Source organism: Pan paniscus, chromosome 4 (genome assembly GCF_029289425.2).
Source record: "Pan paniscus chromosome 4, NHGRI_mPanPan1-v2.0_pri, whole genome shotgun sequence".
NCBI classification, from domain to species: domain Eukaryota; kingdom Metazoa; phylum Chordata; class Mammalia; order Primates; family Hominidae; genus Pan; species Pan paniscus.
Genome location: NC_073253.2, coordinates 16,919,538 through 16,946,620, shown reverse-complemented (window position 1 = coordinate 16,946,620; position 27,083 = coordinate 16,919,538). Strand labels below are relative to the sequence as shown.

The 27,083-nt window shown below is 44.2% G+C and overlaps 1 protein-coding gene across 1 annotated transcript in view; it reads left to right on the top strand.

The window, feature by feature from the left end:
- Positions 1 to 27,083, top strand: part of MYO10 (myosin X) — a 270,607-nt gene that overhangs the window by 223,269 nt on the left and 20,255 nt on the right. The window contains exons 19-28 of the mRNA XM_055112175.3: positions 1,826 to 1,950; positions 2,049 to 2,163; positions 8,376 to 8,482; positions 9,881 to 10,114; positions 10,448 to 10,493; positions 11,198 to 12,073; positions 13,463 to 13,586; positions 18,093 to 18,336; positions 22,770 to 22,865; positions 26,871 to 26,964. Of these exons, the coding sequence (XP_054968150.1) occupies positions 1,826 to 1,950; positions 2,049 to 2,163; positions 8,376 to 8,482; positions 9,881 to 10,114; positions 10,448 to 10,493; positions 11,198 to 12,073; positions 13,463 to 13,586; positions 18,093 to 18,336; positions 22,770 to 22,865; positions 26,871 to 26,964 (2,061 nt within the window). The remainder of the gene's footprint in view (positions 1 to 1,825; positions 1,951 to 2,048; positions 2,164 to 8,375; positions 8,483 to 9,880; positions 10,115 to 10,447; positions 10,494 to 11,197; positions 12,074 to 13,462; positions 13,587 to 18,092; positions 18,337 to 22,769; positions 22,866 to 26,870; positions 26,965 to 27,083) is intronic.

The following is a 27,083-nucleotide window of genomic DNA, read 5'->3' as shown; positions in this document are numbered from 1 at the left end:
TATTCAGTGTTCCTTTTATATTTGCTCTATACAGTGCTGCTTAGATTATATTCCCAAATAAATCTCACAGAAGCATTGTAACCAAATGCCTTCAGAACAGTCACCCACCCCCCAACCCACGTTTTTAAATCCAGAGATACGGCATAAGAGTCACCAAGGCTAATTTTGTTTTCATATTTGTATGCTTTTCTTACTTTTCTGAGGATAATTTAATCAAGACTAAAAACAGAGAACCACAGTTCTTTGGATGTTTGCCCTAATTTGCTGGCTGCACTTGGTTGGAATACTGCTAAATAAAGACAATTTGACCACAGTGTTTGTAGAAGAAATTAAATATGAGAGAAGTCAGCCCACTAGGGCTGATGGCAGCTATTCCATCAAAAGCTGTGAGGGACAGTTGCAAAGCATTCTTTAAATTTATTTTTTTGCCAATTTTGAAAGCTTGCAGAATAACATGGCTTTATGCCTAATTTTGTGTTAATGACTGCATTTTTAAGGGTCACAAATTAAGCCACTTTGTATTCTTGTATTTTTTTAACAGTTAGGTCCTATGGCACTATTTTTTTGTCATTGTATTCACAGTTGTGTGGGATAACAACATGCAGCTTAATTAAAGGGAACGCGGGTGGGTGGACTGAAAAAACAAACCACTGTCCCCAGAGTTCCTAAATGGCCCACTTTTTTGCTTTCCTCTGAAAATCTATTGTCCTGGCCCTGGTGCCAGTTTGTTTGGCAGCTGAACAAATAAGAGAACACATTTCAGAGCATTAAGTCTTGGTTCTGATTTCCTCTGTCTTTAATTTGTATGTTCTCAGGCTTATTTAGTGATCAGAGTATGGAGCTCTCAATAAATAAGTATTTGACGAGAATTTGAGCAAAGTCAAACTCTTTTTCGCCTCTATGTCTTCCAAACCGGCTAGCGTGGTCGTCTCCCCTTCTCCATCCCCACCCCCACCCCCACCTCACCTGCCACAGTGTGGGTATCCACCCATCACCAAGTCACTGTGTTCTTAGGTAAAAAATGACTTTAAATTCAAATTTAAAAAGTAAAATAAAGTGACATTTGTATGACACTTTAAAGTCTTTGCAGAAAAAATAGATTTTAAAGTGGTGGTACATTTATGATATTTGTGATACAGCCAGAAATGTGAACATGGATATTAATATAAAGGAATTATTGATATCTTTTAAGATATGATACTAGTGTTATATTAACACATGACATATAGTAGAATCTTCGCAAATGAGGTGATGCGATGTTTGGGATTTTCCTTTTTTTTTTCTTTTTTTCTTTTTGTTTTTTGAGACTGCTCTGTCACCAGGCTGTAGTGCAGTGGCACCATCACTGCAACCTCTGCCTTCTGGGTTCAAGCAATTCTCCTGCCTCAGCCTCCCGAGTAGCTGGGACTACAGGCACGCGCCACCACGCCTGGCTAATTTTTGTATTTTTAGTAGAGATGGGGTTTCACCATATTGGCCAGGCTGGTCTCAAACTCCTGACCTTGTGATCCACCCGCCTCAGCCTCCCGAAGTGCTGGGATTACAGGCGCGAGCCACCGTGCCTGGCTGGGATTTTCTTAAACATAAGGGGAGGGAGGAAGTAGCTTGTGGATGGGGCAGGATTGGCAGGGGTTGACGGTTGTTAAGGCGAGGTGATGGTTCCACTGGGGTTCCTGTGCTAGTCTCTATTTCTGTGTAGGTTCAAGATTCTCGTATGTGTTTTGAAGCAGGGGTAAACCAATGATGGAGGTGGCTTTATTAAGCCTCCCTTATCGAATTCCATTTTTTCTAATGGTATCCCATCTTTTTTTTTTGCATGGTTTAGATGCCAGACCAGTTTGACCAGGCGGTTGTGCTGAACCAGCTGCGGTACTCAGGGATGCTGGAGACTGTGAGAATCCGCAAAGCTGGGTATGCGGTCCGAAGACCCTTTCAGGACTTTTACAAAAGGCAAGAGGGAGCTGAATTGGATTCTCTTTCTTTTCAAAGGGGTTGGAGAAAACAGGGAACCATCGCAGAAGGTGACCCTGTGTGTCTTTACGTTGCAGGTATAAAGTGCTGATGAGGAATCTGGCTCTGCCCGAGGACGTCCGAGGGAAGTGCACGAGCCTGCTGCAGCTCTATGATGCCTCCAACAGCGAGTGGCAGCTGGGGAAGACCAAGGTACGATGCGGAGAAAGAGCAACTCCCACCGAATCCCTGACAGATCTCGGGGTGATGCTCACAGGGTTTAGGGCTCTATGACACCACTGTACAATTGTTCTTTCACATTGGGAAGATACTCCTGTTGCCATGCCTACCATAACCTTTTGCCTCCCAAACAGTTACTATTTTATTTGAAGTGAAGTCCTTGACTTGTCAGGGACTCTGTTTCATTAGAGAACACATTGAAACATCTCATCCTAATTGTTTGTGTGTGGGTATTTGTTCAGGCAGTAACAAATGTTGGCAGACGAGTAACAGTACTTTGGAAGTATGAGGCAGCCCCCAGTGTCTACGAAGCGATACCCCAGACCCTTCTAACTTTCTCTAATTCAAATACTGGCTTTTATCCCTGCAACCAGAGCAGCGACTGAGCGAGAGATCAGTAGCCGGTCTGAAATCCTTCTGGTTGCCAAAAACTCAGTCCAGAAAGCAAAAAGGAAAATCTACGTTTGAAGATGCTGTTGGGGCAGAGGCTCCTTAACCTCCTTTTCCAGATAGGAGCAGAGTATGGGCAGTCGGGCCTGAACATAAAAAATTAGTTATAAAATTTGTTGTATGACTTCTTCTTTCTGGATCAGGGAACTGCCAAGAACCTCGTTTGGCTTCCACTCTCATTCCCCACCCACCTTCAATGACTTGTCACATGGGAAAGACAGCAATGTTACTTGACACAGAAATGCAGGCAGCTGAGGACACATGTGTCCTCGAAGAGTGAATCCTCATTCCCGCTCCTTCTGCCCTTACACACAGCAGTGCAATGTCAGAGAAGTGTTTTAAAGCTTCCACTCATAATATGCTGTTTTTAATCTAGAAGTTTCTTGCTTTGTAAAAAGAGGAAAGGAAAGAGGGAGAAAGCGGGGGGAGAGAGAGACGTATGTCTTGCAGTTTGACCAATGTGAGATTGATGACAAGTACTTAGGCTTCACCTCCTGGACATTCAGCAAGGGAAAGTCATGATGGACCTACTACCTCCCTGCTCTAGGGAAATGTTTTACTGCTGACGGATTTAAGATATAAACACAAAACAGGGTAGAGATAGCATGCAGAGATAATCACATGAGCTAGCTATTGCTTTGTAGTACATTACTGCAAACTTTGTGGCTTTAACAACACACATTGATTATCTCATAGTATCTAAGGGTCAGAGCTGGGGCACAGCTGAGCTGGGTCCTCTGATCAGGGTCCCCCAAGCCTGCAGTCCCTGTATCTTGGGGCTTTATTCCTTTCTGGACCTCAGGGTATCTTCCAGGCTCACTTGGTCATTGGCAAAATTCATTTCCCTGTGTTTTTGCAGGACTGAAGTACCTGTTTTCTTTCTAGTTGTTGGCTGGGAACCACTCGCAGCTCCTAGAAGCCCTCAAAGTTCCTTGACACATGGCAGCTGACTTCTTTCAGGCCAGCAGGATAACCACATGCTCCAGCGTAGGGTTGTAATGTTCTCACAGAAGTGACATCCCGTCACCTTTGCTGCAGTCTAATGGCTAGAAGCAAGTCCCAGATTGCACCCCCACTCAGGAAGATTAAAGAGGGTTGTAACCCACTGGGGGCCACCTGAGGGTGTGCCCCCCGCAGGTGATAGGTCTCTCTGCCTGGAATCTTACTCTCCACTCCTGTAGCCAACTCATCTTTAGGTCTTGGCTTAGAGGTAGACTTTGAAAGGACTCCTTTTTTGACATTCCTCAGTGCACCCTACAGCTAGGGTAAGCCCCTCGCTGTTGTCCCAGGTCATCCTCTTCTTAGCCCTGATGTAGACTTCATATGCTGTCCTGTTGTCTTGCTGTTGGCTTCTCTACGATCACCCAGTAGAGCATGTAGAGCTGATTGTTCATTCTACACAGTGCTGAGCTTAATCAGTGTCTGTGAGGTGCTGAAAAACTATAAGAGGTGACACAGGAAGTCATACATTTATTAGGAAAACTTTCTGAAGAAAATGGCTCAAGTGGCACTCTTGGCAGTGCAATACAATCTGCTCTGATTTTGTTTAATCAAAAAGAAATTGCAAGCTAGGCACAATGGCTCACATTTGTAATTCCTGCACTTTGGGAGGCTGAGGCAGAAGGATCGCTTGGGCCCAGGAGTCTGAGACCAGCCTGGAAAACATTGTGAGACCTTTTCTCTACTGAAATTCAGAAAAATTAGCCAGGCGTGATGGCATGTGCCTATAGTCCCAGCTACTCACGTGGCTAGAGTGGGAGGATTGCTCGAACCCAGGAGGTCAAGACTGCAGTGAGCCCTGATCATGCCACTGCACTCCAACCTGGGTGACAGAGTGAAACCTTGTCTCAAAAACAAAAAGAAATTGCATTCTGTATAAACGAGTCACCTCACTGCCTTCTACAGTGGAGTAACATTAGAGATCATTAAAACTCAACCCAGCCATTAACAGTCTTTTCTGGGCTCCAAGTACTAATCCAGCTTCACTTAGAATTTACATTATGGAAATCAGGCCCAAGGCAGGCTTGGGACGTAGTGTAGCATAGGGGACACAGAGACATGGGCGTTGTCCTCAGTTTACTGTGTTGGAAGATAAGATATTCACACACAGTGGATGAATTAAATCATGCAGTACAATCTTTTTAAAGGAGTAAGGAAACAGCTTCTTCAGGAGAGAGATCCCTATGGATTGAAATGATCAAGGAAGTATTCAAGATGAAGAAGTTTTTAAAGAGGAGTTCAGTTTTAATTGGTGAAAAGTTGGGAGTAGAAGTTGGATGGAAGTTTATTTTTCCACAGACATGTTAGGAAGTAAATGCAAACATCAAAGCATTTGAATTGTGCCTTCTTGATAGCTTTGATCTTGACCAGTGTTTGAGTTACATGTTGGATAGCAGGTGTTTTGGTGTGTTGCCGCCAGAAGGTCTTTCTGTTTAAAGCCTCAAACCTCTAATGAACTTCTGGTCTTCTGGTAAAGGAGTGTCTGCCGTACGCAACAGGCAAGTTTAGCCAGTGTCGAAGGCAGCGAATTAGACATGGCCCCACGTCTGAACTGGCTGGCTTATCTAAAACATATTTGTTCTTCTAAGGCAAGCATTCTTACCTAGAGGACTGGGGAAGCATTACTAGTAATTGAGGCGGCCTGTCAGATGCTTCATGGCACAGCCCGTGGGGAGGAGATAGCAATGTATTTCCCTGCTGAACAGCCGCGTTTACGGTGACTGAGGTGGGCAGCTGGTCCCTCTCCTTCCTGGTTTTGGCTTTTCCCACTGCCTCAAGGATTCCTCAAGACTCAAGACTTTTACTTTTCTGACCCTCTGGACTTCAGTGTCAGACTTTTCTTCCTCAGTTCTGTGGCAATGAAGCATGCAGGAGTTATTTTTATAAAGACAGTGTACTAGAATAACCCACAGGATCTTATGCTACCTAAGAAGATAAAAGTGAAAAAGAACCACATGAAATGGTTCCTGTTGGATATTGAGTCAAGTTCAGCCAAGCAGCGCCTGAGTGGGTACCACCCTTTGCTCAGCTGCTTTGGTGCCTGCTTTGATGCCACATTCCCAGTCACTAGGTTGTGCCAACTTGGTCTTGGCTGAGTCCTGGGAACATGGCAAAGTGACACAAGGGCTCACAGAAACACTTTCTGTATTAGTCTGTTCTCACACTGCTAATAAAGACATACCCGAGACTGGGTAATTTATAAAAGAAAGAGGTTTAATGGACTCACAGTTCCACATGGCTGGGGACGCCTCATGATCATGGCAGAAGATGAAGGAAGAGTAAAGGCACGTCCTACATGGCAGCAGGCAAGAGAGCATGTGCAGGGCAACTCCCCTTTTTAAAACTATCAGATCTCGTGAGACTTATTCACTATCGTGAGAACAGCATGGGAAAGACCCGCCCCCATGATCCAATTACCTCCTACCAGGTCCCTCCCATGACACATGGGAATTATGGGAGCTACAATTCAAGATGAGATTTGAGTGGGGACACAGCCAAACCTATCACTTTCCTTCTGTCGTTGTCTAATTCAGGGTTCGTGTTCTTAATGAAACTGACAGGTCCCTAAAAGCATTTTCTCTATTTGTTTGCCCTTTAGGTTGGTGAAGGAGAATGTAAATAAAGATGTGGCAGAATGCTTTTTAAAAACATATTTATTTATTTATTTATTTTGAGAGCTGTCTTTTTAATGGACTGAAAACTAAAGCAAGTATTTGTCTGATTCTGATTCTAACCAAGACATTCTTTTGACTTCCAATGGTGGAGAAGACCTTTGTTCCTTCACAGAGGTTTCCACTTGTTCACGTCATCGCTGTGTCACTCATGAGAGTTGACACTTTTGTCTCTTTCGTCACCACCACCCCCTTCCCCAAGGTTTGGCTGTTATTTTTCCTTTTAAGCACTCATAAGAGCAAAAGCATTAGAGTAAGATATGTAATACCAAACAAAAATCTGAAAGAGAAGTTGAAATACTTCCTTAAAAGTCCAGTCTTGATGAAAACTGCTTTTGCTACATGGTTTTGATATGTACAGGGAATTCTGTATTTCTGAACATCTTTAATGATGATCACATCCAACAAACTTTACACTTGTAGCTTCTGCACCAACAGTGTGTATAAATATATATATATATTCTCATGTATATGTATATGTGAATATATATGTGTATATATGAGTATATGTGTATATATATGAGTGTGTATATATATGAGTATGTATGTGTGTGTATATATATGTGTATGTATATATGTATATATGTTGCTTTGAGACAGAATCTCACTCTGTTGCCCAGGCTGGAGTGCAGCAGCATGATCTTGGCTCACTGCAACCTCTGCCTCCCAGGTTCAAGAGATTCTTCTGCCTCAGCCTCCCAAGTATCTGGGATTACAGGCACCCCCACCATGCCTGGCTAATTTTTTGTATTTTTAGTAAAGGCAGGGTTTCCCTGTGTTGGCCAGGCTGGTCTCCCAACTCCTGACCTCAGGTGATCCACCTGCCTCGGCCTCCCAGAGTGCTGGGATTACTGGCATGAGCCACTGCGCCCGGCCAACAGAATATATTAATTGTATTATAAGGAGAGGATTGTATGAAGAGCTTTCCTAGGAGAATGATTTGTGATGGAGTTTTACCCAGAGCAGGAATAGGTACGGCTGTGAGTCACAAGGTGGTAGGACTCTTTATTTGCTTTTTTGCCCGAATGTCATGGAGGACACAGAGCAGAGAACCTGGAAAAATGTGCCATTGGGAGAACGTGATGCACCATTTTAGGCCAGAATGACTCATGGAAGCGTAAAGTAAAAAATTGCGGAGACACCAAAATGCATCTGTGTGGATTGTTAACAAAAAAGCATGAAAATATTTGATACTGGTTGTTACAGGGAATCATTCAAAATTTCTTATGCGTGTATTAAATCTGAAATGGCAAAATTAAAAGCTACTTTATCAAGAGAAGGTCCTGGTATTTTCATATCTTTTCAAAAACTAGGAATTCTAATACAAAGTACCAATTACCTGACACACTTACTTGATAAGCAGAGGATGGACGTGTCCATTCTCAGAAATAGGCAAGCAAACGGCTACAATTTATTTGGTCCTGATTCCGCTGTGCTTGTGATAGTCAAACTGAGATGTAGCTGAAATAATTCAGTTCTCATCGTAAACTCAGTTTTCAGAATTATGTTCTTAACGTCAATATTTTGAGTGCATTTAAGTTTTTGAAGCCAAGATACTCTGATTGTAATCACATAGCAGGCACAAAGAAAGGATTTCCACATAAAGGCAGAATAACGTTTTAGAAATTTCTTGGCTTCCCTTCCTTCCTCCTTTCCTTCCTCTGCTTTCTGTATCTCTGAATCATATTATGTAGACTCAATGTAGTGACCAGTGCTGGTCCATGAACTATTTGTCCCAGCCCATGATGTGTTAAGTGTTGAGAAGCTTAGATAGCAATTTGGTAGTCATGCCTGTTGAATTTAGTAACAATAACCATAAAAGGCACTTGTATTTTTATGCAGCATTTTTGTTTTTCCTTGTAATATATGTTTATTGGATTTTGCAACTGTTTTAGCCCATGACAGGTGGAACCTTTAAAAAGCACTATTCTAGAAAGCATGGCCATGTGGTGGATCAAACTAAGAGAAAAAAGCCTTAACTCCAGAAGATATCTTTGACTCAGAAATGCCTTCCTTCTGCTGGCCATGTTCTTTGCTTCTGACATGTGACTCCGTCCTGAGCAGGTCTTTCTTCGAGAATCCTTGGAACAGAAACTGGAGAAGCGGAGGGAAGAGGAAGTGAGCCACGCGGCCATGGTGATTCGGGCCCATGTCTTGGGCTTCTTAGCACGGTAAGAACCCCACGCTGAGGGGAGAAGGCAGGAAGCTCCATGAGGGGGTCCTTCCTTCCCAGTGTGTTCCAGTGGAGTGGCCTGAGGTTTTTGAATTGAGGGGAGCCTCAGGTCAGGCCTCCTAAGCAGCCACTCCCAAAACCTAGCTAGCCTGACTGGGCAGCAGGTAGGAAAGGGAGCTCTGCACTTTTTGACATCTCAGGTAGAAAGAACAGTGACAGCAGGGAACTCTACTGAGATCTATTTATTTATTTGAGGCAAGGTCTCACTCTGTCTCTGAGGCTAGAGTGTGGTGGCACGATCATGGCTTATTGCAGCCTTGACCTCCTGGGCTCAAGCAATTCTCCCACCTCAGACTCCCAAGTAGTTGGGACTACAGACACACACCACCATGCCTGGCTAATTAAAAAAAAAATTTTTTTTAGAGATGGGTCACTTCATGTTGCCCAGGAGGGTCTCAAACTCCTGGGTTCATGGGATCCTCCCAGCTGACAAAGTGCTGGGATTACAGGTGTGAGCCACCGTACCCAGCCTTCTCCTGATATTTAAATTGTTTGCTTACTTCCTCTGCGTCAGGTCTTGAAGCCACACCTTGGTGTTATCATGTTGGCTATAGAGACCCATCCTCCAGCTGTTTGAGGAATGAGGTGACTTCTTTTTTTTTTGTTTTTTTTTTTTGAGACAGAGTCTCGCTCGGTCGTCTGGCTGGAGTGCAATGGCGCGATCTCAGCCCACTGCAACCTCCGCCTCCGGGGTTCAAGTGATTCTCCTGCCTCAGCCTCCCAAGTAGCTGAGACTATAGGTGCATGCCACCACGCCTGGCTAATTTTTGTATTTTTAGTAGAGACAGGGTTTCACCATGTTGGCCAGGATGGTCTCGATCTCTTGACCTTCGTGATCCATCCGCCTGCCTCGGCTTCCCAAAATTCTGGGATTACAGGCATGAGCCACCGCACCTGGCCTGAGGCAACTTCTCCTCGTGCATTTTAGTTCCGTCCACTATGCCCGTGAAACACTACGTGTTACATTTTCTGAAGCACAAAGCTGTCCTGCTGTGATGATTTTTTTCATATGAACAGGAGAATATATCAGATCTCTTTGGGAACTATTTACCCAACTTTCTGCAAGGACTACTTAAAGCCAACATGAGGGGTTATGTGTTTATTTAGCCAAGATAGTGATAGGCTTCTTACTTTAGTTTTGTTTGTTATTATTTCTTTGTTTTTCTTCTGTTTTGTTTTGACCAAAGGGGCCTCCTTGTTCTCTCCAGTTTCCATAATGAGAGGATCATTCTAAAACTGGGTCCTCTTTTGTCTTGTAGCCTTGATGTGAGCTCATTTGAATAGCTCAAAGCCTCATTACTTCAATGCCGATTCTCTTGTTTTCTTTCATTTTCAGAAAACAATACAGAAAGGTCCTTTATTGTGTGGTGGTAATACAGAAGAATTACAGAGCATTCCTTCTGAGGAGGAGATTTTTGCACCTGAAAAAGGCAGCCATAGTTTTCCAGAAGCAACTCAGAGGTCAGATTGCTCGGAGAGTTTACAGACAATTGCTGGCAGAGAAAAGGGAGCAAGAAGAAAAGAAGAAACAGGAAGAGGAAGAAAAGAAGAAACGGGAGGAAGAAGAAAGGTACAGTACCTTTCTTGCTGGGATGAAACAAAAGGATACATTTTGAGTGCTATGCTCGGTATCTGTCTGTGCAGCCAGAAATCCCAGCAGATGCCCCAGAACCTACAATTTGAAACAGTAACTCTAGGTGGCTAGAATATAAAATTCCTTGGCAGCATTAAAGACCCAGTTCTGTGAATACTTTTATTCATACAGAATAAATCCATGGCCAGAGGAAGGGGCTCTGTCTTTCATGCTTTCTGTCTTTGGCAAAGCTGTTTTAGAAACGTAGATCTCTCTGAAAAGTGGTTCCAGGGTTATTGTTGATTTTCACTTTTTCTTTACTATTTTTAGAGAAAGAGAGAGAGAGCGAAGAGAAGCCGAGCTCCGCGCCCAGCAGGTAATGAGTGCAGTGACAACTTAGCCTCTTGTGTTTCTACTCCCTTCCCACTTCTAATGCTTGGACTCTAGGATTCAAAACTGAATTAAAGTAGAAAGATAACGGGAAGAACAATTTAAGAGGATGTGTTTATGATGCAATTTCTGACCCATTACAGTTGGGTAAAGCGTAGTGAATGGCTGAGGTTTTAGTGTGCATCACAAGAGTATAATTTCTCTAAATCAGTATAACCAGCGTGTTAGTTGGCTAGGCCCACCACAGCCAAATACCACAGACCGGTGGATTGAACAGTGGAAACTGATTTTCTCCCAGCTCTGGAGGCCGGAACTGCAAGATCAAGGTATCCTTAAGTTTGATGTCTTCTGAGGCCCCTCCCCTTGGCTTGCAGGTGGCCGTCTGTCCAGTGTGTCCTCACGCAGCCTTTTTTCTCTGTGTGACCCAGTCTCCTGTTCCCAAAAGGACACCAGTCATCTTGGATTAGGGCCCACCCTAGTGAACTCATTTTAACTTAGTCACCCCTTTAAAAGCTGTATCTCCAAATGCAGTCACATTCTGCAGTATTGGGGTTAGGACTTCAACCTATAGACTTTATGGGGACACAGTCCAGCTCATAATGACCATATTTCATCCTGGTTGCAAAGCGAGAGCTATGCTTGGACTGTTGTACTGAAGCCTTCTGAAATCTCCCTTCTGCTTCTGTCCAGGAAGAAGAAACGAGGAAGCAGCAAGAACTCGAAGCCTTGCAGAAGAGCCAGAAGGAAGCTGAACTGACCCGTGAACTGGAGAAGCAGAAGGAAAATAAGCAGGTGGAAGAGATCCTCCGTCTGGAGAAGGAAATCGAGGACCTGCAGCGCATGAAGGAGCAGCAGGAGCTGTCGCTGACCGAGGCTTCCCTGCAGAAGCTGCAGGAGCGGCGGGACCAGGAGCTCCGCAGGCTGGAGGAGGAAGCGTGCAGGGCGGCCCAGGAGTTCCTCGAGTCCCTCAATTTTGACGAGATCGACGAGTGTGTCCGGAATATCGAGCGGTCCCTGTCGGTGGGAAGCGAATTTTCCAGCGAGCTGGCTGAGAGCGCATGCGAGGAGAAGCCCAACTTCAACTTCAGCCAGCCCTACCCAGAGGAGGAGGTCGACGAGGGCTTCGAAGCCGACGACGACGCCTTCAAGGACTCCCCCAACCCCAGCGAGCACGGCCACTCAGACCAGCGAACAAGTGGCATCCGGACCAGCGACGACTCTTCGGAGGAGGACCCATACATGAACGACACGGTGGTGCCCACCAGCCCCAGTGCGGACAGCACGGTGCTGCTCGCCCCATCAGTGCAGGACTCCGGGAGCCTACACAACTCCTCCAGCGGCGAGTCCACCTACTGCATGCCCCAGAACGCTGGGGACCTGCCCTCCCCAGACGGCGACTACGACTACGACCAGGATGACTATGAGGACGGTGCCATCACTTCCGGCAGCAGCGTGACCTTCTCCAACTCCTACGGCAGCCAGTGGTCCCCCGACTACCGCTGCTCTGTGGGGACCTACAACAGCTCGGGTGCCTACCGGTTCAGCTCTGAGGGGGCGCAGTCCTCGGTGAGTACCTGCCTGGCGTGTCCCAGTGAAATGGGTGGCCGGTCACACCCACCCCTGTTGCATCCTCAAGTTGAATGAAGATACCCGTAGGATATCTGTGCAAAGATCGCAGAGTCGTGGTCTTAGAGATCATCTTAAACCTTTTTCTTATTCCATAAGCCAATTGCATTCATAAGTAGAACTTTGATGTGTCTGTTTCAGTTTTAGCACAAAGCCCAGAGCTGAGCTGTGCCCAAGACTTGAGAAAACTGGCTATTTATTTATTTATTGTTGTTGTTGTTGTTGTTGTTTTTGAGGTGGAGTCTTCTCTGTCATCCAGGCTGGACTGTATTGGCAGGATCTCGCCTCACTGCAGTCCCCACCTCTCGGGTTCAAGCTATTCTGCTGCCTCAGCTTCCTGAATAGCTGGGATTACAGACGCCCGCCAGCACACCCGTCTAATTTTTGTATTTTTAGTAGAGATGGGGTTTTACCATGTTGGCCAGGCTGGTCTTGAACTCCTGACCTCAGGTGATCCACCTGCTTCGGACCCCCATAGTGCTGGGATTACGGGCGTGAGCCACCATGCCCGGCCGAAAACTGGCTTTTTAAATGGAACTTTTGTTTATTTTATTTTATTTCTTCCTTCCCTTTTTTTACAATTTGAATGGAACTTTTAGCTTTGCCGTGCTGCGTTAGGAAATGAAGACACACCCTGAACTGGAACAAGACTTGCCAGGGGTGAATTGGCAAACTTTCCTTGTACTAACTTCACAATCCAAACCACACGATGTTATTACTTATGGTGGCTGTACAGGAAGAAGCTGCAGGGCTTAAATGCACTCTTTTCCAGTTTCTGGATTTATCTGTAGTTTACTTTTATTTTGTCGCTTTGGTCGTGCATTGAATGTTCTCTTGACTTTCAAAGATTTGAAAATATATTTAATATAGTAATTCAGAGGGGGTTAACTCTTGCACGGTTTGATTAAAATTATAGCCTTAAAAAGCATTGTTAGTTTTAGAGCAGATAGCCTTTGGATTCAAGTATATCTTGTCTTTCATGTATCAATTCAACTGACCATTTGACCTTAAAAGTTGGTATTTTTAATTCCGAATTATTTGTGTGCTACCGTAAATCAGGTGTATTGCTTGTCAGTTGTTTTTTTTTCTTTTTCCTTTTCCCTTTTTTTTTTCTGAGACGGAGGCTTGCTCTGTTGCCCAGGCTGGAGTGCAGTGGCACGATCTCTGCTCAGTGCAGTCACTGCCTCCTGGGTTCGAGTGATTCTGCTGCCTCAGCCTCTTGAGTAGCTGTATTTTTGTATTTTTTCAATGATGATACATGCTGGGTATCTTCGTGGCTTGCTTTGTGGCCTTTTCCCTCACCGTTGGCTTCTCTGTCTCTCGGTCCAGTTTGAAGATAGTGAAGAGGACTTTGATTCCAGGTTTGATACAGATGATGAGCTTTCGTACCGGCGTGACTCTGTGTACAGCTGTGTCACTCTGCCATATTTCCACAGCTTTCTGTACATGAAAGGTATGACTGCAGCCGCCGTGGAGTCTGGGTTAGGGGGAGAGCGAGGTGTTATTTTATCCGGGCTGATGGATGGGGGTGGGAAATAACGGAGGTGTTATTGTATCTGGGCTGATGGATGGGGACTGGGAAAGTCGTTCTACCTACCCTTACCTCAGTGTTGGGCCACTTAGATGAATGAAGGGACACCTTGTCATGTTGGTGTGACATGGGTGATGTGGTCCTACCAGCATGAACACAGTCGTGACTCCCCTGGTTTGGTGCAGAGTGGCAGGACAAAGCATTTGCAACCACTGCCTCCAGTATCAGCCCTTCTCCCCTCTGTCTCTCCCTGTCTCGTTTTCCTTTCTTAGCTCTTTCTTCATCCTTCTATTTTCTCTCCCTCTCTCTCCCACTCTCTCTTTCACTGTCTCCCTCTCTGTCTCAGTCTCATTGCTCTCTCTCATATATACAGACATACAAACCAATGTGTGTGTTGCTGCTGCTGCTGGAATTGGTCGAGACCCATTCTCATGATAAACTGCATGTTCTCTCCTGCCAGGGATATTAGAGAGCCTAAAAGGATGTGCTAGACATGGGGGAAAGTGAAGATCTCACTGAGGCCCACTGCTCGCTTGAACTGCTCACCGTACCTACTTCATGATGAGCATTTGCATTGTATGCTTTGATTGTTACTAACATTTGAATATACTTTGCTGAACCTTAACACTTAGGGGCCTTGACGCACACTCCTTTTGGAAAATTATTTGCTATTTATTTAGGTATTTATTTAAGACAGGGTCTTGCTCTGTTACCCAAGCTAGAGGGCAGTGGTGTGGTCATGGCTCACTGCAGCCTCGAACTCAGGTTCAAGCCATCTTCCTGCCGCAGCCTTCATAGAAGCTAGGACTGCAGGCGCACACCATCATGCCAGGCTAATTTTTTATAGAGATGGAATCTCACTATGTTGCCCAGGCTGGTCTCCAACTCTTGGCCTCAAGCAGTCCTCCCACCTTGGCCTCCCAAAGTGCAGGAATTGCAGGCATGAGCCACCATGCCTAGCCAGAAAATTATTTAATTATTTAATTGGGACCTCGTATTTATGCTTTGTTCCTGTTCTTGACTCTGACTCGTAACTCAGTGACAGGGATAATAAGAAACCATAATCATCACCAATTTTGGGCAGGAGTTTTACGTGGATGGTTAAAAAGAAGGGACCGTCCTGTTTCTCACATGGACCTAGACTGGAGAGGGGAGAGAGTCGAGAACATGGGGATGGGCAGGGATATGAGAACCTTCCTTCCCAGGTCTCCTCTTCCTGCTTTCTCCCATCTTTGATTTTTAAATTTGTCTTCTCCTTCCCTTTTCTTCACTTTCCTTTTTATTGCTGTCTTTCTTCATTTACATTTACATTTTCTTTTTTTTGTCTTCACCACCATGAAAACCTTTTTTTTTTTTTTGAGACAGGATCTTGCTCTGTTGCCCAGGCTGGAGTGCAATGGCACAATTGTGGCTCACTGCAGCCTCCACCCCCCGGGTTCAAGTGATTCTCCTGCCTCAGCCTCCTGAGTAGCTGGGATTACAGGCACACGCCAATGCCCAGCTAATTTTCGTATTTTTAGTAGAGACAGGGTTTCACCGTGTCGGCCAGGCTGGTCTCGAACTCCTGACCTTGTGATCTGCCCGCCTTGGCCTCCCAAAGGGCTGGGATTACAGGAGTGAGCCACTGCGCCCAGCCATGAAAACCCTTTTATTCCATTTTCCCTTCTTTCTTTCTGTGCTTCTATTTTCTGTTAGCTTCTTTATCTTTTTTTCCATGTGTCTTTTCTTTTGTTGTCTTCAATATTTTTTTTCTGTTTTCTTCACTTGTGGCTTTGTTTGCTGGATTCCTTTTTTGCTTCACCTGCTCCTCTTAGAAAACATGGGTCTAGTGATGACTATCAGTCATTTGCCTTTCAGAGTTCTGCTATCCTCAGCTTTGGAGCCCCACAGTGCTCATGAAACCCCTAGAAGGTTTGGTTTAGGGGAGACTTTTAGTGGGACTGTTGGAATGAAAAACATCAAGGGTGAGGTAGCCAGCACTGGAACACCTGACAAAGGAAAAAATGTCATTGCAAATCAGAACCTAATGATCCAATAAGTATTTAATCATAGCATCTTAAGATTTTCTCACTTAGAAATCATCTTAACTGTTTTTACTAATATATAATTCCCATTCCTCAATTTTTAATTCCCTAAGTTAATTTGAAAATTCTCTTCAATATTCCTCTTATTTTTAATGTATGGCGTTGATTTTTTTTTTTTTTTTTTTTTTTTGAGACAGAGTCTTGCTCTGTCGCCCAGGCTGGAGTGCAGTGGTGTGAACTCGGCTCACCACAACTGCCACCTCCCAAGTTCGAGCTATTCTTCTGGCTCAGCCTCCTGAGTAGCTGGGATTACAGGCGCGCGCCACCACGCCTAATTTTTGTATTTTGAGTAGAGACGGGGTTTCACCATGTTGGCCAGGCTGGTCTTGAACTCTTGACCTTGTGATCCACCTGCCTCAGCCTCCCAAAGTGCTGGGATTACAGGCGTGAGACACCACGCCCAGCAGCATTGATTTATTATACAGTTACTGGATTAAAACCAGTAAGAGTAGGAAAAAAGTAAAGACACATTCAAAGTATTAAAATCAGGGTCAAAGAAGTTAAATGGGTGAGTTTTCGGCATCTCTTAAAGCTATTGTGTAAATGCAGCCTCATTTAATATTTAATAAAACTTTAATTAAAGCAGAGCCAAAAAGTTTCAGAGCAACTAATGAATGAAAAAGAAAATCTAATCACCAATTTATATTTTATGGGCATAAATAAATTTTTACAACCAAATAACCTACTAAAGATGTTTGCAATTAGGAAATTATAGCATTAAGTGATTCTCTAAATGATGAATTATCAAGAGAGGGCCTGAAATTGCAGAGGGCCAAGAGTGAGTGTTATCAATACAGAAGAACAACAGATTAAATAAACTAATGGTGAGAGCTGTCGTGATGACTCTTCCAATCTTCGAAACAACTGCGAATAAGCTTTATCATTTAACAACAACAAGATAATAGAATAATTTTGCACAATTTTCCTCCAGGCTTGTTTTGAGAAACCCAGATTAAAATCACAAATCAAAACACTAATAATGTTTCATTCTGGTAGCCATTGGCAAGTTTGCCATATGTTAGGACACGGCTCTGCAGCTTGGCACAATTACCAAAGATGTCTCAGCTAGATGAGCAGGGGCCCCTTGGACAAAAGGAGGGAGAGGAGTCTAGAAAGTTCAGTGAAGCAAGTGCACTGTCTGGTTTTCACACAGTGAACACATAAAAGGATAGGATTATACTTACTTTAAATATCCCATGTTTAAATGACCCTTATTTTCATTACTGGTTGGTCAAAAGAAAATAATGTGTGGACAGTCTTATAATAACAGATGTGTGTAAGATGTTGATCTTGAGCAGGTTGGGGAATCTGGAATACAAAATTATCCTCCCTGAAGAGCATAGCAAGATTTTTTTATCCTATGAAAGATAACATCTGTATATAAGTTCAAATCTTAGTGTAGTTTGTACTCTTGCTTTCTTTTTTTTTTTTTCATAGTCTCAGTCTTATACCTGTAAACCATTTTCAGATGATGCTTTTCTTTGAAAAGATGTTTTTCTCCCAAAAGCCATATTGTCTTTACCTGTGTAAGTTAGACTTTATCAGTCAACCCTGGAATCACTGATAATTCTTGTTCGCACATTGACCAAATATGGAAGGAAATGGGTAAACTTTGTTTATTTTTTGAGACGGAGTCTCACTCTGTCACCCAGGCTGGAGTCTAGTGGTACAATCTCGGCTCACCGCAACCTCCTCGTCCTGGATTCAAGTGATTGTCCTACCCGAGCCTCCCAAGTAGCTGGGATTACAGGCACGCACCACCATACCCGGCTAATTTTTGTATTTTTAGTAGAGACAGGGTTTTACCGTGTTGGTCAGGCTGGTCTCAAACTCCTGACCTCAAGTGATCCACCCGCCTCGGCCTCCCAAAGTGCTGGGATTACAGGCATGAGCCACCGCTCCTGGCCCAAAAAACGGGTAAAGAAACTGGTAAACTTTGACACCATGTTAAAATAATTTTCTCTCTCTGGTGCATTTTGGGATAAGCCTGATCCATACATAGGGACATGGTTCTCACCCTTGGCTTTTAACTCATTCCTGGGTTAGAGTGTCAGTTCATTACTTGCTTTTTTATTGGCTCCTTTCAAAGCTTTCTCAGCTAAGTGAGCAGGAACTCCTTTGGATAGAAGGATTCTTGTATAATCCAGCCTGGCTGGTGTGACATCTGTGTGGTGCCCCCAGACATGAGCTAGCAGTGCCACTCCTCACTGAGGGGTCTCTGCGGTGCTGCGGCTGGGGCAGAGTCTAAGCTCGGCTAGACCTTAACACCTGCTATGCATGTTGTTGTCATCCAATTTGACTGACTTTTCTTTCACCCCGCTCTACCCAATCTCGCGGGGAACAGGTGGCCTGATGAACTCTTGGAAACGCCGCTGGTGCGTCCTCAAGGATGAAACCTTCTTGTGGTTCCGCTCCAAGCAGGAGGCCCTCAAGCAAGGCTGGCTGCACAAAAAAGGTGGGGGCTCCTCCACGCTGTCCAGGAGAAATTGGAAGAAGCGCTGGTTTGTCCTCCGCCAGTCCAAGCTGATGTACTTTGAAAACGACAGCGAGGAGAAGCTCAAGGGCACCGTAGAAGTGCGAACGGCAAAGTAGGTTGCTAAGCCTGGCTGTGGCCCGATGGGTTGCTCGGTGGTTTATGCTGGTGGTCATAGAACCACGCTGTGCACGTTCCTTGCAGGGGCAGTAGCCTGTAGCAGGTGTCCTGATAATTCAGTTCAGTGGGTTAAATTACTGGGAAACTGGGAAGCAAGACTTAATCCGTGAGTACTTTGCTTTTTGTGATTACACTCAGACATGTGGCTGTCATTTGGAAGATGGCCAGCCAATTGGATCTGGAAGTTGCCTAGTGGAAACGGAATTGTATGTGTGGAGGAAGAATGGTGTGAATTTGGAACAAGTGGCTGAGTCTTTTTATGGGTTAATGTATCACTTTCAATTCCTTACTCCAGCTGTTGCCAGCAGATAAATTAGCTAAATTAAAAGCAGACAGACTGGAGGAGTTTTCCGAAATGAATCACTTGTCTTCTGTTACACCAGTGTTGGTTATACTAGCCATCCCCATTCCCAGCAATGAGAGGAACAGGGCTGGTCTTCAAATCCAACATGCCCCCTTTTCTGCCACACCCTTATAGAACCAAAGCTTTGGACTATTGAGGGCCTATTATTTTTGTTAAAAGACTAAGTAATGTTTCCAGAAAATTGTTGCGAGTTACAGGCAGCTGGATTTCTGGGGTAACTAGATACTAAGCCTGAAAACATGTTTGGGGATAACCTGTAGCCGTACTCCACTCAAAACTGAGTGACCTCAAATATTTAGAAAAGTAGTAAAATAGTCTTTGAGGGATCAAATTAATGCCTGAAATCAGGAGCCTTAAAAGTAAAATGTTTCTAATCAGCCAGCATCCGCAACTTCAGAAAAGTATTCATTGTAAAGTGGAAAGTTAAATGAGGAGAAGAAAGTCTTTTATGTATTTGATTGTAAGGGAAATCTCATGTCTCTGCAGACGGCAGAATATTGTACATTTCCAGGCTGTCCCTTTGGAGTTCATGAGGTGCGAGAGTGCACTTGTGAGAATCCTGGGTCTGAATCCTGCAAGGGTTCACAGCAAGGCATGGCTCTGTTGCCTCTGCCATCTTCTCTCAGCCTCACATACCATGATGTTCCTCATCTGTCTATAGATCAATTGATTGACTGACAGGGTCTCACTCCCATTGCCCAGGCTGGAGTGCAGTGACACGATCTTGGCTCACTGCAGCCTCAACTTCTGGGCTCAGGTGATCCTCCCACCTCAGCCTCCCGAGTAGTTGGGACTATAGGTGTGTGCCACCACGCCAGGCTAATTTTTTGTATTATTAGTAGAGACGGGGTTTCGCCATGTTGCCCAGGCTGGTCTCAAACTCGTGGGTTCAAAGTCATCCGCCTGCCTTGGTCTCCCAAGAGCTGGGATTACGGCCATGATGTTTCTCTTTAATTATCCCATAGAAGGGGCCACAAGCACCAAGAAGCTGTGAGAGAGGGAGGCATAGTATTGAATTTCACCAGAGTACATTGATGTATGTTTCTTTTGCAACTCACTTTGTATGCTGCTTAATAAAAGCTCTATTCTTAGGTGCTTCATCAGAATTATACTGAGTTATGGAAATGTTAGCTCTTATTCAGCCAGTTCTGTCACCACCTATAGAACAGGAACAGTGAGTTATTATGGAAAACTTCAATCATGGGCAAGAGTGGGTGGACGAATATAATAAACCACGGACTTATTCCAGAGCTTTCGGTGGCTATCCACCCATGGCCAAGAGTGTTTCATCCACAGTTCCATCCAGTCCGCTCCCCCAGCAAACTACCTCCTTTTATAGCAAGTCCCTATCATGTAATTTCTTCTGTAAATATTTAGTAGGTATTTAAACATTCTAATACATAATCACAATACCATTATGACATTAAAAAAATAGTGTTAGCTCCTAATATTATCCAAACTCCCAGTCATTGTTCAGATTTCTGCAGTGGCCTTATTTTTTTGTTTTTATTTTTATTTTTTTGAGACCAAGTCTCACTCTGTTGCCTAGGCTGGAGTGCAGTGGCACAACCTTGACTCACTGCAACCTCTGCCTCCCTGGTTCAAGCGATTCTCCTGCCTCAGCCTCCTGAGTAGCTGGGATTACAGGTGCCGACCACCAGGCCTGGCTAATTTTTGTATTTTTAGTAGAGACAGGGTTTTACATATTGGCCAGGCTGGTCTCGAACTCCTAACCTCAGGTGATCCGCACACCTCACCCTCCCAAAGTGCTGGGATTACAGGCGTGAGCCACTGTGCCTGGCCTGCAGTTTCCTTATAAGCGGAGGTGGTAGTGTTCTTGTTGGTTTGGGTTGGTTTTATAGTTACTTTCTTCAAGTCAGAATCCAAATGAGGTCTAGATGTTGTCACTGGTTTTTAGATCACTCAAGTCTCTTTTAGTGTATAGATGCCCCCTCTGCCTTTCTTTCACTTGCTGTTTGTCATGGAACATGTTAGCTCGCTTATCCCATGGTTTCTAGATTTCACCAACCCTATATGGGCACGTGTTTGAACGTGTTTCTCTTTCTCATTTATTTCTTGTGAATTGGTCATTAGACCTAGAGAGTGATCGAGTTCAGGTTTTCCTTCTGTTTAAGAGTGCTTCACTTGTGTTGGTATTGATTTCTGTTAAGAAGGCTTAGAGTAGCTGGTTGTCCTCTTGTGATGTCAGCAGTAGTTCTGATCTTGATTTTTTTTTTTTTTTGAGACAGAGTCTCGCTCTGTCACTGAGGCTGGAGTGCAGTGGCACTCTGCCTCCAGGGTTCAAGCGATTCTCCTGCCTCAGCCTCCCGAGTAGCTGGGACTACAGGTGTGCGCTACCATGCTTGGCTAATTTTTGTATTTTTAGTAGAGACGGGATTTCACCATGTTGGCCAGGCTGGTCTCAAACTCCTGACCTGAAGTGATCCACCTGCCTCATCCTCCCAAAGTGCTGGGATTATAGGCGTGAGCCGCCACGCCCGGCCCTGATCTTGATTTTTTTTTAAATATTTCATCTCAGTCATTCTAGTTATGAGGTCAGACAATACTTATTTTCTAACCAGACTATTTTAGTTTTGTTGCTGTAAAATACGTGTTTTATTGTGAACATTTGTACTTTTTTTTTTTTTTTTTTGAGACGGAGTCTCACTCTTTCGCCCAGGTTGGAGTGCAGTGGCGTGATCTCAGCTCACTGCAAGCTTCACCTCCTGGGTTCACGCCATTCTCCTGCCTCATCCTCCCGAGTAGCTGGAAGTACAGGCATCCGCCACCTCGCCCAGCTAATTTTTTGTATTTTTAGTAGAGATGGGGTTTCACCGTGTTAGCCAGGATGGTCTCGATCTCCTGACCTTGTGATCCGCCCGCCTCAGCCTCCCAAAGTGCTGGGATTACAGGCGTGAGCCACCACGCCCGGCCGAACATTTGCACTTCTTTAGTTATCAGAGCAAGCTGGCTTTATGCCCCAAACCCTTCTTCATCAAACGTATTACTATCTCTGGTCCGATCTTAACATCTGCTGCTGTTTTACCCTGATTTTGTTAACCTGGTTCACCAATTTTATTTCTCTAGTGTTGTTTAGGGAGGGTTGCAGATGAGATCAAGACGGTATTGAGACCAGACACACCCAAATCCTGCGCCTCACTGCCAGCACCCCGATGGAAATAATGTGCACATCTCAAGCAGAATTCAGACGCAGATGCCCTGGCCTTAAGCTGGAAGAGAGCTGTGATGAATTAGGGAAAGAGCTCACACCAGGCCAAGGTTGGCTTTTGTAGATTTGAGAAAGGATCCAAAGGAAGTTGCAGGCAGGAGTAGGGGCTGCTGCCCCAGGCCTATCTGGGTCCTGAGCAGGGGTGGGCATTGGGCGGACCAGTGTGAGGGCAGAGAGAGCCTCTATCCTAGAGAAGTCAGGGGAACCCTGCTATCCCTGGCCACACCAGCAGCCTCCTCCCTGGGCAGCAGAGATGAGACTGGCTCCCTCTAGAGGGTATCTTCATCATTGCTGAAAGGAAAACCATTGTAGGTCCCTCCATGTCTTTTGGTGATGGGTTCCAGAACCACCACCCCACTCCCCACCCCACTGCAGCCACCAAAATCCCCAGATGCTCGAGTTCCTGCTATAAAAGGATGTAGTCATTGCATGTAACCTATGCATATTCTCCCACATGCTTCAAATCGTCTCTAGATTACTTACAATAGCTAGTATGATGCAAATGCATTGTGAATAGTAGTTACACTGTATTGTTTTTTAATTTGTAGTATTATTATTTTTTAAATTGGATTTTTATTTTTGATCTGCTGCTGGTTGAATCCACAGGTGCAGAACCCACAAATCCTGAACTCGCAGATATGGAGAGCCAACTGTGTACCGTTTCTTCAGTAACAGACAGTTCCCAACTCTAGTCATTGGCTTCATTAATTGCTTTCCTCAGTTATTCAGAATTTGGTGTTCCTGATGTGCGTTTGTTGCTTTTGCTCCTTTGCAGAGAGATCATAGATAACACCACCAAGGAGAATGGGATCGACATCATTATGGCTGATAGGACTTTCCACCTGATTGCAGAGTCCCCAGAAGATGCCAGGTGAGTCTGTGCTGTTGACTTCGTGTTACCCACATCCTGCTCCCTCATGCACAGGTGTGAGCATCACACAGAGCACTGTTTACTGTACTGGCCTTGAAAAATTTTAATTGACTTTTTTTGAAGAACCAAGAGTCATACGAGATTGATGTACTTGTCCCTTGGGGAATCTTTCCCTGGGCAAATGTGTTCAAGTACAGCACAGGGTTCAGGATTTCCAGCCTCCAGTGCCACTAGACAGACCCATTGTCATCTGTCTGTCAGGCTGTTACTGTCACTGGTAGCGTGTGTAAATTATACAGCTGCATGAAGCTGAAAATCTACCCTCTGGAAGCTTCTGAGCTTTGAAAGTGAATCGTTTGTGTTTGCATAAGGACCAAAAGGGCAGGGAGCAGTAACTGATGGCTGTTTAAGTAACTGATAGTGCTATGGCACTGGGGGGTTTTAAAGATCTTAATATTGAAGAATTCAATGGAAGAGGTACTAACTTACACAGAACTTACTATTAGCTTGGTGCAAAAGTAATCACAATTATATTTCAGGCTAATATTCTAAATGTTTCATACCTAAGTATTTTAGGAAGTATTCTAAATGCTTCATAAATATTAACTCTTTTGATTCTCTTGAATCCTGCAAGGTAGATATTAATTATTACCATCATCCATACTTTGCAGAATAAGAGACTAGGGTACAGAGAACGGTTAGTATCATTTGTAATGCAGTGCAACCTCAATTCTGTTGAATGGAGACATTGAACTTCTTAAAAACATTTGCTCCTAAGGAGCTTTAACTTTTGACTGAGATTAGAAGAGGGTGGAGGCCTTCATTGGCTGGGGCAAGTTGTCTGTAACTTCCTGGACTTCAGGTTTCCATGCTGGAGTGCTGAGGAGACATAGCACAAAATTAAGGAGACAGCATTTGCTCTTCAGTGTGATGGATCACAGGGTCACCTTGTGGATCTGACACCGTGGAACGTCTGTCCTGTCTATTCCTGCAGCTTGTGAGTTTCTGAGTCTGCAGGGTTATGCTGGAGGTGTCTGAGCAATGCTAGAGAACATCTTTTGTTTTTGTTTTTTTTCTTTTTTTTTTTGAGACAGAGTTTCTCTCTTGTTGCCCAGGCTGGAGTGCACTGGGGCAATCTTGGCTCACCGCAGCCTCCACCTTCCAGGTTCAAGCAATTCTCCTGCCTCAGCCTCCCAAGTGGCTGGGATTACAGGCATGCACCACCACGCCTGGCAAATTTTGTATTTTTTGTAGAGATGGGGTTTCTCCATGTTGGTCAGGCTGGTCTCGAACTCCCAATCTCAGGTGATCTGCCCATCTCAGCCTCCCAAAGTGCTGGGATTACAGGCGTGAGCCTCTGCCTGGCTGAGAACGTCTTTTAATTTACGAGGGTAACATCCAATAGCCGAATTCTTCAATTCTCAGCCCCAAGATCATTAGGACCTTCTAGTATGTTCTCAGGACCCCTCGCTACCCCTTGCCCTTTGAATCTTTCTGAGTTGATACAGTACCATGGTAGCAACATTAAGGGTAAAGACGCCAGAAAATAATTCTTCCCATGGGAACAAACTAAAACCCTGCTTAGACCCATAAATTCTAACACAAACTGGAAAAACAAGCAAACCTGGAATTATAGCCCATCATTCTGTCTGGGACTCCTGGAGACCACATGTGGTTGTTTGTGGCCCAGGGAATGCCTGCAGCTTCTCAGCTGAATTATAGGCCCGGCGTTTGGCAGCTGCCCTGTCTGTTTTATGCCACGATGAACCTGCTAAATTTAACCTTTGGAATATTTTAGCCAAGGACTTTTTCTCCTGACCAGTGGAACACTATTTTAAAAAAATTCCTTTTCAGATTCCAAGTTATACTTGATTCAAGAGAAGAAATTTATAAATTTAAGAGTCTAATCTAGACAGAATTGAAAGTGCAACAGATTTTATGCCTTTGTGTATGTGATTCCTACAACTTGAATGTATGTCTTTTTCAATGTTTAATTTGGGATATTTTTGAGATGAGCAAAGCAATGAAGTCTTGCTGTTTGGTTAACCAGAATGGATAGTGCAAATTTATATTAAAGTGTTTTCCTTGTTGTATACAAGAGATATGCATATCTCTTGTATATGTTGAATATTTTCAAGCTTGTAGTCACATTTTTCTCCCTTAGAAAGCACGCGAGATAGATTTTAGTGCTTTGCTGTAAATCATTTGCACGGCCTACCTTTACATATGGTGTCATTTTTTTAACTTAAACATGCAATTGGATACCAAGTACTTCCCCTCTGCCTTAAACAGTAGGAGTATATATATATTTTGTGTCTTATAAGCCCCCAGCAGGAGAAGGATACCGTAGCGTCTCTTTCATATTTGATAGCGCTCACATTTTGTAGTTGGTCAGTAAATGCTAGATGGATGCATGTCTGTTCATAGTCATTTTCCTGATGCTTTGTTCTGCTTGATTTTTCTTGAGTTGACATGTTTTGTTTCGTTTTGTATTTGCTTTTTTTGTGAGGCCGAGTTTTGCTCTGTCACCCAGGCTGGAGTGCAGTGGAACAATCGTGGCTCACTGCAGCCTTGGTCTTCTGGGCTCAGGTGATCCTCCTGCCTCAGCCTCCCGAGTAGCTGGGACTATAAGCATGTACCACTACACCCAGCTAATTTTTTATTTTTTGTAGAGACTGGGCCTCAGTAAATTTCCCAGGCTGGTCTCAAATTCCTGGGCTCAAGCCATCCTCCCACGTTGGCCTCCCAAAGTGCTGGAATCACAGGTGTGAGCCACCATGCCCAGACACATTTTCCTTTATTTTCTGATTGTGATGAGGTTGGATGTGAGAGTACTCATTTGAAATAAAGATGGAAGAGTTCTCTGGTCAAAATAGTTTTCTACTTTAAAACAGTTCTTTTTCATTTCCAACTCTCCTGTGGTTTTATTGACTTGAGTAGAAATGCTGTTAGATGGTTGAAAACCCCATCCTGGGAATACATAACAAAAATAGACATCTAGGCCAGGCACAATGGCTCATGCCTGTAATCCCAGCACTTTGGGAGGCCGAGGTAGGTGAATCACCTGAGGTCAGGAGTTCAAGACCAGCCTGGCCAACATAGTGAAACCCCATCTCTACTGAAAATACCAAAAATTAGCCGGACATGGTGGTATGCACCTGTAATCCCAGCTACTCGAGAGGCTGAGGCAGGAGAATCACTTGAACCCAGGAGGCGGAGGTTTCAGTGAGCCGAGATTGTGCCGTTGTACTCCAGCTTGGGCAAGAAGACAAATTCCATCTCATAAAAAAAAAAAATAGACATCTAGTGGCCATTCCAATATGATACTCTCCATTACATGTTGAGTATCCCTTACCCAAAATGCTTGGGACTGGAAGTGGTGCAGATTTTGGAGTTTGGAATATTTGCATTAGACTTACCGGTTAAGCATCCCTAATCTGAAAATTTGAAATGTTCCAGTGAGCATTTCCTTTGAGCATCATGTCGGTGCTCAAAAAGTTTTGAATTTTGAAGCATTTCAGATTTCAGATTTGTTTTGGATTATGGATGCTCAACCTATATTGATCTTCTCACCTTAAAATTTATTTTTTAAAACAGAAAAAGCACCTGAATGTTCCCTAGTTTATAAGTAATATCTTAAGTAAGGATCCTTGATATAAGTATTTTGGGTAGAGCTGAGGATTTTATTATTTGCTGTTAATTTCTCAAGGAACTCATTCATCATCGTCAAATGTCTGTAAAGGTCTATGGGACCTGGAGAAAAGGCCGTCCAATGACCTAAAGTTAGAACATAATATAGCACTAAAAGGCATTTACAGGTACTTTATCTGCTTCTTCTCACTTTATTCTTTGGTAATGAAACCGACATTTACCCCTAAGAAGTAATCAAATTAAAAGCAAAGGTGCTTAGAGATGTCATTTTCACAGAGCACGTGCAGTAGGGCACTATTGCTTTGCCAGTACGAGGTTGGCCTCTCCTTGACAGTTGCTCTCTCTTCCCCACAGCCAGTGGTTCAGCGTGCTGAGTCAGGTCCACGCGTCCACGGACCAGGAGATCCAGGAGATGCATGATGAGCAGGCAAACCCACAGAATGCTGTGGTACGGGAGCACTGCGTGGGATGGGGGTGGGGCGTCTAGGGGCAGGGACGGGGAGGGCGTCAGGATGGTAAAAAAGGGAAAGATTGGGAATTTCCAGACAGTCTTTTTTTTAAAACGTA